Source organism: Scyliorhinus torazame, chromosome 17 (assembly GCF_047496885.1).
Source record: "Scyliorhinus torazame isolate Kashiwa2021f chromosome 17, sScyTor2.1, whole genome shotgun sequence".
Taxonomy (NCBI): Eukaryota; Metazoa; Chordata; class Chondrichthyes; order Carcharhiniformes; family Scyliorhinidae; genus Scyliorhinus; species Scyliorhinus torazame.
The window spans coordinates 188,020,304-188,035,148 of NC_092723.1; the positions used below are offsets into that span (position 1 = coordinate 188,020,304).

The window sequence follows — 14,845 nt, forward strand, 5'->3', positions numbered from 1 at the left end:
AGCTACGGTAACCTCAGTCCAATTAATTGAGAACAGGAAACCGCAATCAAAATACTGTTAGCGTCCATTACAGTCGGTCATAGCTACATGCCACAGGGATAATAATCCTGAGGCTCGGCATAATGCTCTGCGAATCTGGGTTCAAATCCCACCTCGGTACATGGTGAAATTTGAATTCGCTAAGAAAAAAAAATCTGGAATTAAAAGTCTAACGATGACCATAAAACCATTGTCGATTGTTGTAAAAACCCATCAAGTTCACGAATGTCCTTTAAGGAAGGAAATCTGTTGTCCTTAACTGGTCTGGCCTACATGTGACTCCAGATCCACAGCAATGTGGTTGACTATTAACTGCCCTCTGAAGTGACCTAGTTTAAGGGCAATTAGGGATGGGCAATAAACACTGTCCGAGTCAGTGACACCCACACAAAATATAAATACATCTTTGAAATTTCAGAGAGAATTCCAAATTCCATTGTTCTGCCGATGTTACTATGTGAACAGTGATCCAGTCCAGACCCGCCTTTCCCAACTTCCTTGTTTGCGTTTTCACTTTGTTTGAAATGTCTGAACCTCTGCACAGATTCTTTGAAAAGTACATCCATTGAGCGCTGCTAGTGTGGGATTGGTTAATTTACCCCAAGATATCAGTTTCATCATTCATTAACTTTGCAAACAATCTTTGAAAGCCGACGCAGATATATTCTGGCAAATGTAGCACTGTTAGACGTGACCTCCAGCATATTGAGCAGCAGTAAGGAACTCAGATGGATCTCAATGCTATGTTAAACCGGAGGATACAGCAAGTAATTGTTGGGGTCAGTTACTGAGTATACTTACTGACATTGTTGACTTCATTCAGTGAGTAACTAAACTCTAGAGACTAGGATGGTCTATGGATCTGTATGGGGTTAGCTGATCTCAACTCTGGCAATGATGAGTTGGCACAATTGGCCGTAGAAACCAGTTTCTGGCATCATACCATTATCCAGTAACCCTGGTAGAAGTGCACGCGAGTGGATATAATGAAAATAATTTGCTGTAGAGTAACTGCCCAAAGCAATGCTTCCCGAGCACGCTGGAATCTATGTAATCGAGCCCCAATCAAAAGCATGTTCCTCATTTGTGATTTCGCCATTTGTAACATAAGGAATGTAACCCGCCCAAATTGCGGGATTTTAAATTTGTTTTTTCAATTAAGGGACAATTTAGCGTGGCCAATCCACCTACCCTGCACATCTTTGGGTTGTGGGGTGACCCATGCAGACACGGGGAGAATGTGCAAACTCATACGGACGGTGACCCGGGATCGAACCCGGGTCCTCACCACCGTGAGGCAGCAGTGTTAACCACTGCACCACCCTACAAACAGCGGGACCTTACTGTATTCTGATTCCTGAAGTATTGACCAGTACCGATGTTACAACTAATGCAAATTTTATGTTAATACTGCCACTTTGATCATTTGTGCTCCAGTTCTAGACAACACTGAAATGATGGCAGTCTTGGGCTACAACCTATCAATTTAACTGCACCAGAATGTGATGCACATTTCAAGCAAATAAGATGCATTTGCCGAGGTTTCTCCGGAGAAGCGGGTATTTTGACCAATTATATTTCAGTCAGTCTTTGGGAACAATCCCACATTTACTAGGTCTGCATGAAGCTAGAGTTTCTTATTTTTCACAAGCCCAAATCCAAACTCTCAACATTAAGTTATTTTGCTGTACTGTGAAAAATCCTCATTCAGAATTTGCTGGAAGCTTAAACTGGAGTTGCCAATGGATGTGGGTGGCACTGGCAAACATTGCAAACAGTGTGTATGTTTTGGCCACAGTGGGTAAGCTGCGGCAACTTCAAAATCAACTATCACCGACTCAATTCTGAGGATTAGCTACAAACACAACAAAGCACAGAAGCTGAAAATCATTAGTCACAACTTCGGTCAAAAATTAGTTTTTCCAGAAAAGCATGTAAAGCCTTAACAAATGGTACAACTTAATGTGCAACAATTTAAACAAGAAAAAATAACTTTTACTTGATATATCCAATAACAAATGCCGTCTAAAGGAGGAAAATAATTCAGACCACTTCCAGACATGATATTATATATAACTCGAGTGGTTGGAACGGGTATAAAATTTAAGTGACCAGTGAAACGTCTCTATATTACCAAATTCTAAGGGCCAGATTTGAAGCAGCCCACCACGGCAGGAAGTGTGGGAGAGGCCCCAAGTAAGTCTCCCAGAAACAGGAAAGAAGACACTCTGATTAACTCGGAGGGTGGAAAGGGTTGATGTGGAACTCCCAGCTGCTGCCATCCACATGTCAATCAGGCTCACTAATGAGCCAATTTTTTAAAAAATCCCTCAAGAGATGTGGACGTTGCTGCCTGGGTCAGGATTTATAACCCATCCCTAATTGCCCTCGAACTGTGGCTTGCTCAACCATTTCAGTAAGTCATTTAAGAGTCAACCACATTGTTGCGGTCCTGGAGTCACATATAGGCCAGGACAGGACAGAAGATTTCCTTCTCTAAAGGGCACTAGTGAACCAGATGGGTTTTTACGACAATCGACAATGGTTTCATTAGACTTTTAATTCCAGGTTTTTATTGAATTCAAATCTCACCACCTGCTGGTGAACCCCAGGTCTCCAGAGCATTACCCTGGGTCTCTGGGTTACCATGCCAGTAAGAATACCACTAGGCCATCACCACCCCATCAATTGACCCCATTATCCCCAAGTCCACCACTTGAGGGATTAAAGTGAGGCCGAATGCGTTCCCCGCATCCTCAAAAGGCTGCCCAGAAAAACCTGTTGGGTTTACGCAGCCTCCTGGGAGGGGTCCTTGCCTATCTGTGCCTGATGAGTGGCCTAGCATTGGACAGGGAGGTGATTGCTGAAAGGCACCCCAGCCTTCAACTCCAAACTCCTATCTCCCATAATTGCTGCCCTATGGCCCCCATCCACCTTCACTCAGCTGTGGCCTGGGACCCTTCCATGAACCTGGGTCACAGGTGGGTGTTGTGCCACCAGAAGCCATCGCACTACCTGGCAGCAGTGACAATTGATTTGCCAGCAGGTACAACTTCCACCCCAGGAACCTCAACCATGGGGAAGTGCGGATGGTGGTCAAATAAGTGCTTGGAAGGGCACTTGATGCTGTCTGGCCTCCACCACAGAACTGATGGAAGTGCCCCACAGGTTCTCCGAATGGTGGGCCAGAGCCTCGTGGATATTAAATTCCAGCTTCAGTGACAATATCTGTGCACTCTCTTACATTTGGGCAACAATCGGTTTACTCATTGACACGTGTGGGAGCTTCAACTGAGTGCCAATAGAATATCTTTTTCTCTGGACAGAGGAAATTATGATTTTATCACCTGAAACTGCTATTCATTGTCAACGGTATCTAAAATACTGTTCGCATACTACGTGGCAAGGACACATTTTTTTTTAAAATTTAAAGTACCCAATTCATTTTTTCCAATTAAGTGACAATTTAGCCTGACCAATCCACCTACCCTGCACATTTTTGGGCTGTGGGGGTGAGACCCACGCAAACACGGGGAGAATGTGCAAACTGCACACGGACAGTGACCCAGGGCGGGATCGAACCCGGGTCCTCAGCGCTGTGAGGCAGCAGAGCTAACCACTGTGTCACAGTGCTGCCCAGCAGGGATACCTATTCATGGTGTCTCCTTTTTTTTTAGTAAAAGAGTTATTCAAATGGTTCCGAGGAACCAAACTTCTCGAAATATCAAAAGTTGGGAAATAATGCCCAATTTCTTAAAGTCTGCATTTGGCCAACCATTCTGGCTCTTCAGAGTTCTTTGTATGAGCTTTCTAGTTATGAACTTTCCCTCACACTTTCTCACTTGTTGATTCTCTACTTTAAGGAACCTCAAGTCTCTACATCCTCAGAGATAATGCAGTACAGCAAACATCTGCAACACTCCGTCTGGAAGGGTATCGTATGACCATAGCACTAAAGATCGCACATCTTTAATGGCTATAATTTCACCATACATTATTCTACAGAACCAATTCACAACCTCGATATTTCTGTGAATTGGTAGGTTACTTCTCAACTGTACTTAAATGGAAAAATATAAATGGTGAAAACTTAAATGGATACACCCTCTGAAAAGCCTTTTAGTTTAAGCTGACAGGGCAGTAAAACAGCCAGCAGTCCATAAAAGCAGAAATAAAATTCAAAAGACAAATAAAAGGAAAAAAGTGAAATGAGATCATTACCTTTGCCATTGCTTTAAGGAGGTGTTTAACATCAGCCAACAATTTGTTATGGCCAGTAAGCACAGTTTTAATATTATCCACCAGAGTCTGTATCGTTTCACAAACAGCTTCGACCTGTTGCTCCTTCTCAGACTGCACTGCCCTCTGGGTTGACATATCTTGAGTCAGTTGTTTGTGAGCAGAAGAAAGCCATTCAGGACTTCCAATTGGATGTTCAAGACTGGTAGCCTGGAAGAAATAGGCGAATATCACACTGAACTTTGCTACTATACGTGCATTCAATTGCAATTATTACGCATCTCCGTTCCATTTAAGTTAGGTATTGTCCCTGCTCTATCCATGTCTCCGAAATGGCCACAACATCGAAGTCCCAGGTACCAACCCATGCTGCCAGTTCCCCTACCTTATTTCGTATACTCCTGGCATTGAAGTAGACACACTTCAAACCACCTACCTGAACACTGGCCCCCTCCTGCGAAGTCAAATCTGTGCTCCTGACCTCTATACTCTCATTCTCCCGTACCCTAAAACTACAATCCAGGTTCCCATGACCCTGCTGCATTAGTTTAAACCCCCCCAAAGAGCACTAACAAATCTCTCCCCCAGGATATTTGTGCCCCTCAGGTTCAGATGTAGACCATCCTGTCTGTAGAGGTCCCACCTTCCCCAGAAAGAGCCCCAGTTATCCAGAAATCTGAATCCCTCCCGCCTGCACCATCCCTGTAGCCACGTGTTTAATTGCTCTCTCTCCCTATTCCTCATCTCATTATCACGTGGCACGGGCAACAACCCAGAGATAACAACTCTGTTTGTTCTCGTTCTGAGCTTCCATCCTAGCTCCCTGAAAGCCTGCCTGACATCCTCGTCCCCTTTCCTACCTATGTCGTTAGTGCCAATGTGGACCACAACTTGGGGCTGCTCCCCCTCCCCCTTAAGGACCCGGAAAACACGATCCGAGACCTCACGTACCCTTGCACCTAGGAGGCAACATACCAAACGTGAGTCTCTCTCGCTCCCACAAAATCTCCTATCTGTGCCCCTGACTATCGAGTCCCCAATTACTAATGCTCTGCTCCTCTCCCCCCTTCCCTTCTGAGCAACAGGGACAGACTCCGTGCCAGAGGCCCGTACCCCATGGCTTACCCCTGGTAAGTCCCCCCCCCCCAAACAAGTATCCAAAGCGGTATACTTGTTACTCAGGGGAACGACCGCAGGGGATCCCTGCACTGACTGCTTCTTACCAGTCCCTCTTACAGTTACCCATCTATTCCCAATCTTTGGTGTAACTAAAGATTAGTGAGAGGCAGCATGGTTTTGTGAAGGGGAGGTCGTGTCTCACTAACTTGATAGAGTTTTTCGAGGAGGTCACTAAGATGACTGATGCAGGTAGGGCAGTGGATGTTGTCTATATGGACTTCAGTAAGGCCTTTGGCAAGGTCCCTCATGGTAGACTAGTACAATAGGTGAAGTCACACGGGATCATGGGTGAGCTGGCAAGGTGGATACAGAACTGGCTCGGTCATAGAAGGCAGAGAGTAGCAATGGAAGGATGCTTTTCTAATTGGAGGGCTGTGACCAGTGGTGTTCCACAGGGATCAGTGCTGGGACCTTTGCTGTTTGTAGTATATATAAATGATTTGGAGGAAAATGTAACTGGTCTGATTAGTAAGTTTGCAGACGACACAAAGGTTGGTGGAATTGCGGCTAGCGATGAGGACTGTCGGAGGATACAGCAGGATTTAGATTGTTTGGAGACTTGGGCGGAGAGATGGCAGATGGAGTTTAATCCGGACAAATGTGAGGTAATGCATTTTGGAAGGTCTAATGCAGGTAGGGAATATACAGTAAATGGTAGAACCCTCAAGAGTATTGAAAGTCAAAGAGATCTAGGAGTACATGTCCACAGGTCACTGAAGGGGCAACACAGGTGGAGAAGGTAGTCAAGAAGGCATACGGCATGCTTACCTTCATTGGCCAGGGCATTGAGTATAAGAATTGGCAAGTCATGTTGCAGCTGTATAGAACCTTAGTTATGCCACACTTGGAGTATAGTGTTCAATTCTGGCCGCCACACTACCAGAAAGATGTGGAGGCTTTAGAGAGTGCAGAAGAGATTTACCAGAATGTTGCCTGGTATGAAGGGCATTAGCTATGAGGAGCGGTTGAATAAACTCGGTTTGTTCTCACTGGAACAAAGGAGGTTGAGGGGCGACCTGATAGAGGTCTACAAAATTATGAGGGGCATAGACAGAGTGGATAGTCAGAGGCTTTTCCCCGGGGTAGAGGGGTCAATTACTAGGGGGCATAGGTTTAAGGTGAGAAGGGCAAGGTTTAGAGTAGATGTACGAGGCAAGTTTTTACGCAGAGGGTAGTGGGTGCCTGGAACTCGCTACCGGAGGAGGTGGTGGAAGCAGGGACGGTAGTGACATTTAAGGGGCATCTTGACAAATACATGAATAGGATGGGAATAGAGGGATACGGACCCAGGAAGTGTAGACGATTGTAATTTAGTCGGGCAGCATGGTCGGCACGGGCTTGGAGGGCCGAAGGGCCTGTTCCTGTGCTGTACATTTCTTTGTTCTTTGTTGTTTTGTACACATCCGGAATTAGTTATCGTTAAACAATGCAACAATTAATAATAGCTTTACACTCAGGATAAATTGTGTTGTTGTTGTGCATCAATCCTAACAGCAATAGTAGATTATTGATGATATGCTATGAAGTTTTAATCCTAGTTCCAGAAGATTTCCTGCTCGTTTTGAAAAAATGAAGCACAACTTCAATCAAGGTCAGGCTGAATGACCTGTTTTGATGCCATCTATTCCGTGTAACAGGTTTGTAAAATAAATGTAAATGTTATACTCTACTTAGCTTGTAAATTTACATTTATTGTCGACAGTAAATGCTCCTAGAGATGGCTGTAGAATTCCAGTCCTCAGCCCAGGACTCTCAGTCCAATAAATTTTTTATTACTGCAGATCTGTTTAAACTGTGTGGTAGGTGTGAAAATCCTGTCCTCACAGTGCTGCTTTATTACAGCATATAACCAAAACTAGACCACCAATATTGGTAAGAGTACGCAGTTTGAAATAAATGAAAATTAGATATTTAAAACTGATGGTAACCCAGGAGTAACACGGTGCACACTTGTCAGCTCAAAGATTAAAAAACCTCACGCATCCCTCTTCTAGAGCACAAGACACTTAACTCCAAAGCTTAGATCCAGCCTCTTTTCTCTCTTCCCCCATTATTATCACGAGTCTCACATTGTGGAGAGACAGGGGACAAGAACTAAATTGGATACTTAACTGTTTTGAAGTCTAAAAGCCGAGATTAGGGGTACATAGGGATATAGGACATACGGGCAGGTGTCGCCAGGTCCTTTGAGCTTGTGTCGCCATTCAGTAAGATCACAGCTGATCTGATACTAGTCTCAACTCCACTTTCCTGTCTTCCACCAGATAACCCTGGAGCTACCCTGGATTAAAAAGGGCTACAATTCTGAACGACAGAAGGTAGAAAATGGGGCCTCAAAGGACCAGAACTGTGGTTACTGTTATTCACAAGAATCAACGAGACTATTTCTAAATTTTCAGATGACTCCTTTTTGGGGGAAATACTCAGGAGGGTTACAACAAAACAAAGTCACATATTACCTGGAAAATATAAATCTAATTGGGGTGGAGAAGCAAAGGAATCGGAGAGTACAAATACAGAAATCACCAATAGTAGTCACCCAGGTTAATAAAATTACTAAAGATAAGGAAACCAAACAGCCGAGTTTATTTCTGGAGAGCTAAAATTTAATAGTTGCGAGGTTATGGTAAATATGCATCGAGCTTTGGTTAGGCCACACTCTGGGAATACGGTGTCCAGTTCTGGTTACTGTATTATCAGAAAGGATATCCAGGCACTGGACAGGGTGCCAAAAAAGATTTACAATGATGATTTTACAACAGCGACGTCATACTCATCACAGAAAATGAGCAGAACAAGTGTTCCCTCTCTTGGAGACAGAAGACTGAGAGGTGACCCAATAGAGGTCTGCATTAAAACCTTCCGTTATTTTACATATGACCATTAGACATGGGAGCAGAATTAGGCCACTCGGCCCATCGAGTCTGCTCCGCCATTCAATCCTGGCTGATATTTTCTCATTCCCATTCTCCTGCGTTCTCCCCATAACCCCTGATCCCCTTATTATCAAGAACCTATCTTTCTCTGTCTTAAAGACACTCAGTGATTTGGCCTCCACAGCCTTCTGTGGCAGAGTTTCACAGATTCACCTCCCTCTGGCTGAAGAAATTCCTCCTCATCTCTGTTTTAAAGGATTGTCCCTTTAGTCTGAGATTGTGTCCTCTGGTTCTAGTATTTCCTACAAGTGGAAACATCCTCTCCACATCCACTCTATCCAGGCCTCGCAGTATCCTGTAAGTTTCAGTAAGATCCCCCTCATCCTTCTAAACTCCAACGATTACAGACCCAGGGCCTCAACCGTTCCTCACACGACAAGCTCTTCATTCCAGGGATCATTCTTGTGAACCTCCTCTGGACCCTTTCCAAGGCCAGCACATCCTTCCTTGGATACGGGACCCAAAACTGCTCACAACACTCCGAATTAGATCTGACCAGAGGCTCAGATATCCTCAGAAGTACATCCCTGGTCTTGTATTCTAGCCCTCTCCACATGAATGCTAACATTGCATTTGCCTTCCTAACTGCTGACTGAACCTGCACGTTAACCTGAAGAGTGAGAGGACTTCTGGTGGCGGCTATGAGGGAGTAAGTCGCACATTTGGTGGCTCCCGCTTGGGCCGGACTTTTGGACCTTTCCCCCCGACATTTTTGCGTTTTTGAGCGCTGGCTTTGAAGGCGAAGTCAATTTGGCACTGGTTCCTCACATTGGTGTCTGGAATGAAGAACCCCAAGGGATCGAAAAGGGAGAAATACAAAAACAAGCAAGGGCTGGGTGCAGGCTGCGGCAGAAGGCAATATGGCTGATGTTCAGACCCCTGCTGTGATGTCCCAACTATGAACGGAGGAGTTGATGCAGGTCATTCAAGAGGGCTTCGCTAGGCAAAAATGGGAGTGTCTTGATCCGATAAAGGAATCAATCGATCGACTGGAGCGCAGGCTGGATGCCCAGGATCAGACAATTCAGAAGCTAGAGAAAGTGCTGGCGGATCAGGAGGAGCACCAAACGGGGGTTGAACTGGAGGTGGGGATGCTGAAGGATCAGCAAAAAAGGCTGCAGGAGAAGGTAGAAGACCTGGAGAATAGAGCTCGCCGGCAGAACTTAAGAATTGTCGGTCTCCCGGAGGGGACTGATGCTGGCGCGTTTGTTTCAGAAGCTTCTGCGGGAGGGGGCTTTTCCCCGACTGTTGGAGGTAGACAGGGTGCACAGAGTGCTGGCGAGGAAGCCACGGCCGGGGGACTCCCCAAGGGCGATGGTGGTCCAGTTCCACAGATTTTCGGACAAGGAGCGTGTTCTCCAGTGGGCCAAGCGTACGCGGAGCTGCAAATGGGGCAACAGCATTTTGCGTGTCCATCAGGATCTGAGAGTGGAAATGGTCAGGAGGGCAGGCTTTAACCGAGTTAAGGCGATCCTGTTCAAGAAGCGGGTGAAATTTGGACTGTTATATCCGGCGCGTCTTTGGGTTACACACGAGGACCAGCACCATTATTCTGAGTCGCCCGAAGACGTGATGGACTTTGCCAAGAGGAAAGGGTTGGTGCTGAACTGAGAACTTTTGGTTTTAAGTTGCAACTTTTTGAGTAATGTTTGTATGTTTCTCTTCTGTTTTTGAGTTTGGTTGAAGAAGGGTGAAGTAAAAGTTATTCAGTTTCTGTGGGTTTTCAGTGTTTTGGTGGGGGTGGCTGGTGGGGCTTTTTACTTTGTATTACTTTGATTTACACTATTGGGGGTTTTTTGTGTGTTTTTCGTTTTGGGTTGTCTCTTATGTTAATTGGGCGATTGTTTGGGGCCAGTTTGATGAGGGAAGTGGTTTCAATGGGTGGGGGCAGGAGGGGAGTGAGGGAACAATAGTTGGGAGACTTCTTGGCCCCGGAGGCGAGGGTCACCAGGCTAGCTGGGTGAGCTAGTCTACGGAAGCAAAGTGGGGAGTGTGTATATGATTAATCTATGGCAGGGGTTAGGTTACAAAGTGTTGTTGTTGGGGGGTGGGGGGGTTACTCTGCTGACAAGGGAGGGACTTGGGTTTTGGGACTGGGAGGTCAGTGGTGGGGGCTGCCAGGAGGCGGGCCGATGGAGGCGCGCCGCATGGGCTGGTGGCGGGCCCAGGAAAGGGGATGGCTGATAAGCGGAGGGGGGGGGGGGGGGGCACGGTGCCCCCCAACTAGGCTGATCACCTGGAGTGTTAGGGGGTTGAATGGGCCGGTCAAGAGGGCACGTGTGTTCGCGCAGCTGAGGGCTCTGAAGGCGGACGTGGTAATGTTGCAGGAGTCACACCTGAAAGTGGCGGATCAAGTCAGGCTGAGGAAGGGTTGGGTCAGTCAGGTCTTTCATTCAGGGCTGGACACCAAGACTAGAGGGGTTGTGATTTTGATCAACAAGCTGGTGCAATTTCAGGTGGGCAGTATAGTCTCGGACGGACGGACGGGGGGGGGGGGGGGGGGGGGGGGGGAGGAGAGACGACGACAGGGGGCCGTTATGTCATGGTGAGCGGTAAGCTGGAGGGGAGGAAGGTGGTCTTGGTTAATGTGTACGCGCCAGATTGGGATGACGTGGAATTTATAAAGAGGCTGCTAGGGAAGATACCTGACCTGGACTCGCACAAGCTGGTTATGGGAGGGGATTTTAATACAGTCATCGACCCAGGCCTGGACCGGTCGTGCTTGAAAACGGGGAGGGTGCCAGCAATGGCAAAGGAACTGATAGGGTTCAAGGAGCAGATTGTTGGGGGTGGGGGTCGACCCATGGAGGTTCAGGCAGCCGACGGGGAAGGAGTTTTCTTTCTATTCGCATGTTCACAAGGTTTATTCCCGGATAGACTTTTTCATTTTGAGCAGGGATTTACTGGCGGGGGTGGTGGACTCGGGGTACTCGGCCATCACTATTTCGGATCATGTCCCACACTGGGTGGAACTGCAGGTTAGTGAGGCGAGATCCAGCGCCCGCAATGGAGGTTGGATGTGGGGTTGTTGGCAGACGAGGGTGTGCGAAAGGCTGAGGAAGTGCATGCAGAATTATCTGCAGGTTAATGACACGGGGGAAGTCTCAGCAGCGGTGGTCTGGGAGGCGCTGAAGGCAGTGGTGAGAGGGGAGCTGATTTCGATCCGGGCGCATAGGGACAGGACGGATAGGGCAGAAACGGACCGACTGGTTAAGGAGATCTTACAGATAGACGGGAGGTACGCGGTGAAACTGGGGGTGGAGCTCTTAAGGGAACGTCGGAAGCTGCAGGCTGAGTTTGGGGTGTTGTCCACAGGTAAGGCAGTGGAGCAGCTTAGAAAGGCGAGGGGGACGTTTATGAACATGGGGAGAAGGCCAACACAATGCTTGCACAGCAGCTTAAGAGGGAGGCGGCCAGGGAAATAGAGAGGGTGGTTGATGGGGACGGGAACTTGGTAGGGGAGTCGGCAGGGCTAAACAGGACGTTCAGAGACTTTTACAGTAGGCTCTATTGCTCGGAACCCCCCACGGGGCCGGAGGGGATGAGGCGCGTTTTGGACGGACTGACCTTCCCAAAGTGGGTAGGGAGCCGTTAGATAGGCTTGGGTCCCGATTAGAGCTGAAGAAATAGTTGAGGGCTTGAAGGCGATGTAGTCGGGTAAAGCCCCAGTGCCGGACGGGTACCCGGTGGAATTCTATAAAAGGTTCTCGGGGATTTTAGGGCCGTTGCTGGTCAAGGTTTTCAAGGAGGCAAGGGATAGAGGGGTGCTGCCCCCGACGATGTCACAGGCCACTTTTCATTGATATTGAAGCGGGACAAGAACCCGGAGCTATGTGGGTCATATCGGCCGTTTCCGTGCTTGATGTGGATGGCAAGTTGCTGGCCAAAATTTTGGCCTCCAGGATTGAAGATTGTGTGCCAGATGTGATTATGGAGGATCAAACTGGGTTTGTCAAGGGCAGGCAGTTGGTGGCCAATATAAGGCGGCTCAATGTGATCATGATGCCCCCGGAGAGTAGGGAGGTTGAGGTAGTTGTGGCAATGGATGCGGAAAAGGCGTTCGACCAGGTGGAGTGGGACTATCTATGGGAGGTGCTGGGGCGATTTGGGTTCGGTAGGGGCTTTATCGACTGGGTCAGGCTGTTGTACCAGGCCTCGGAGGCTAGTGTAAGGACAAATAGGACGACCACGGAGTATTTTAGACTGTAACGTGGGACAATACAGGGGTGCCCCCTCGCCCCACTATTGTTTGCGTTAGCTATAGAGCCGCTGGCAATTGCTCTGAGAGCTTCAAGGGGCTGGTTCGGGGGGAGGGGACGGGGAGAAGAGGTGGGACAGAGTCTCGCTGTACGCGGATGACCTTCTCTTATACGTATCGGATCCAGGGGCAGGGATGGGCGAATTTATGTCGATTTTGGGGGAATTTGTCGGTTTTCGGGGTATAAACTGAATATGACAAAGAGTGAGATGTTTGTAGTCCAGGCGAGGGGTCAGGAGGGTTGGCTGAGGGAGCTGCCGCTTAGGTTGGTAGGGGGTAGGTAGCATTGTGGCTAGCGTAATTGCTTCACAGCTCCAGGGTCCTAGGTTCGATTCCGGCTTGGGTCACTCTCTGTGCGGAGTCTGCTCATCCTCCCCATGTGCGCGTGGGTTTCCTCCGGTGCTCCGGTTTCCTCCCACAGTTGAAAGATGTGCAGGTTAGGTGGATTGGCCATGATAAATTGCCCTTAGTGTCCAAAATTGCCCTTAGTGTTGGGTGGGGTTACTGGGTTATGGGGATAGGGTGGTGTTGACCTTGGGTAGGGAGCTCTTTCCAAGAGCCAGTGCAGACTCGATGGGCCGAATGACCTCCTTCTGCACTGTAGATTCTATGATTAATCGGGACAATTTCAGGTACTTCGGGATACAAGTGGCGAGACTGGGGCCAGTTATACAAGTTAAACTTGTCCCGGTTGGTTGAACAGATGAGGGGCGATTTCGGAGATGGGATGCACTCCCACTGTCGTTACCGAGATGTCTGTTCGTATTTCAGTGTCTCCCAATTTTCATCCCGCGGTTCTTTTTTTAAGAGGGCTAATAAAATCATCCTGGGCGTTGTATGGGCGGTAAGTCCCCGCGAGTGAAGAAGGTGATGCTCGAGCGGAATCGGAAGGGGGGGGGGGAAGCAGGGGCTTGCTTTGCCGAATTTTAGTAATTATTACTGGGCGGCTAACATAGCCATGATAAGGAAGTCGGTGGTGGGGGCGGGGGCGGTTTGGGAACGGATGGAGGCAGCTTCGTGTAGGGGCACCAGTCTGGGGCGTTGATAACGGCACCTCTGCCGTTCCCGCCGGCGAGGTACTCCATCAGCCCCGTAGTGGTGGCGGCCCTGAGAATCTGGGGTCAGTGGAGGAGGTACGCTGGCGCAGTGGGAGCATCGGTCTGGTCCCCAATATGTGACAATCACTGGTTTGCCCCAGGGAGCTGGGATGGGGGGGTTCAGAGTATGGCGAAGAGTGGGAACTGAGAAGATGGGGGACTTGTTTCTAGAGGGGAGCTTCCCTAGCTTGAGGGCGCTGGAGGAGAAGTTTGGGTTGGCAAGGGGGAACAAATTTAGATATTTACAAGTGCGGGACTTTCTGTGCAGGGAGGTATCTTTCCCACTCCTGCCACTAAGGTGGATCCAGGATAGGGTAGTGTCTAGGGGATGGGTGGGAGAGGGGAGCGTCTTGGGCATCTATAAAGAACTCATGGGGGCAGAGGAGACGCGGACCGAGGAGCTGAAGCGTAAGTGGGAGGAGGAGCTTGGTGGTGAGATGGAGGATGCCTTATGGGCGGACGCGTTGAGCAGAGTCAACACGACCGCTACATGCGCCAGGCTCAGCTTGATCCAATTCAAGGTGGTCCACCGGGCCCACATGACAGTGGCCCGGTTGAGTAGATTCTTTGGGGTGGAAGACAGGTGTGTAAAATGTGCGGGAGGACCTGCGAACCATGTCCACAAAACTTAGGGGATTCTGGCAGGGGTTTGCGGACGTCATATCCAGAGTGTTGAAAACAAGGGTGGCACCGAGTCCAGAGGTGGCGATTTTCAGGGTGTCGGAAGACCCGGGAATCCAGGAGGAGAAAGAGGTGGACGTTCTGGCCTTTGCTTCCCTGGTAGCCCGGAGACGGATACTGCTAGCTTGGAGGGACTCAAAGCTCCCGAAGTCGGAGATCTGGCTAACTGACATGGTGAGCTTTCCCTGACTAGAGAAGATTAAGTTCGCCTTGAGAGGGTCGCTGTTAGGGTTCGCCCGGAGGTGGCAACCACTCATCGACTTTTTCGTGGAGAATTAATCGTCAGCGGGGTGGGGGGGGGGGTTAGTGTAGCGTAGAATAGGGGGTCAATTAGGCGGGTCGGGAGTCGGTGATTGCACTATGTTTAGTGTTCTTTATACATTGTTTTTATACTGTTGCTGTTTGTAATGCCAAAA

At 48.4% G+C, this 14,845-nt stretch overlaps 1 protein-coding gene across 3 annotated transcripts in view; it reads right to left on the reverse strand.

The window, feature by feature from the left end:
- smg1 (SMG1 nonsense mediated mRNA decay associated PI3K related kinase) overlaps window positions 1-14,845 on the reverse strand; it is a 186,950-nt gene that overhangs the window by 34,028 nt on the left and 138,077 nt on the right. For all 3 annotated transcript variants that reach the window (XM_072481861.1, XM_072481863.1, XM_072481862.1), the window contains one exon: window positions 4,261-4,488. In XM_072481861.1, the coding sequence (XP_072337962.1) occupies window positions 4,261-4,488 (228 nt within the window). The remainder of the gene's footprint in view (window positions 1-4,260; window positions 4,489-14,845) is intronic.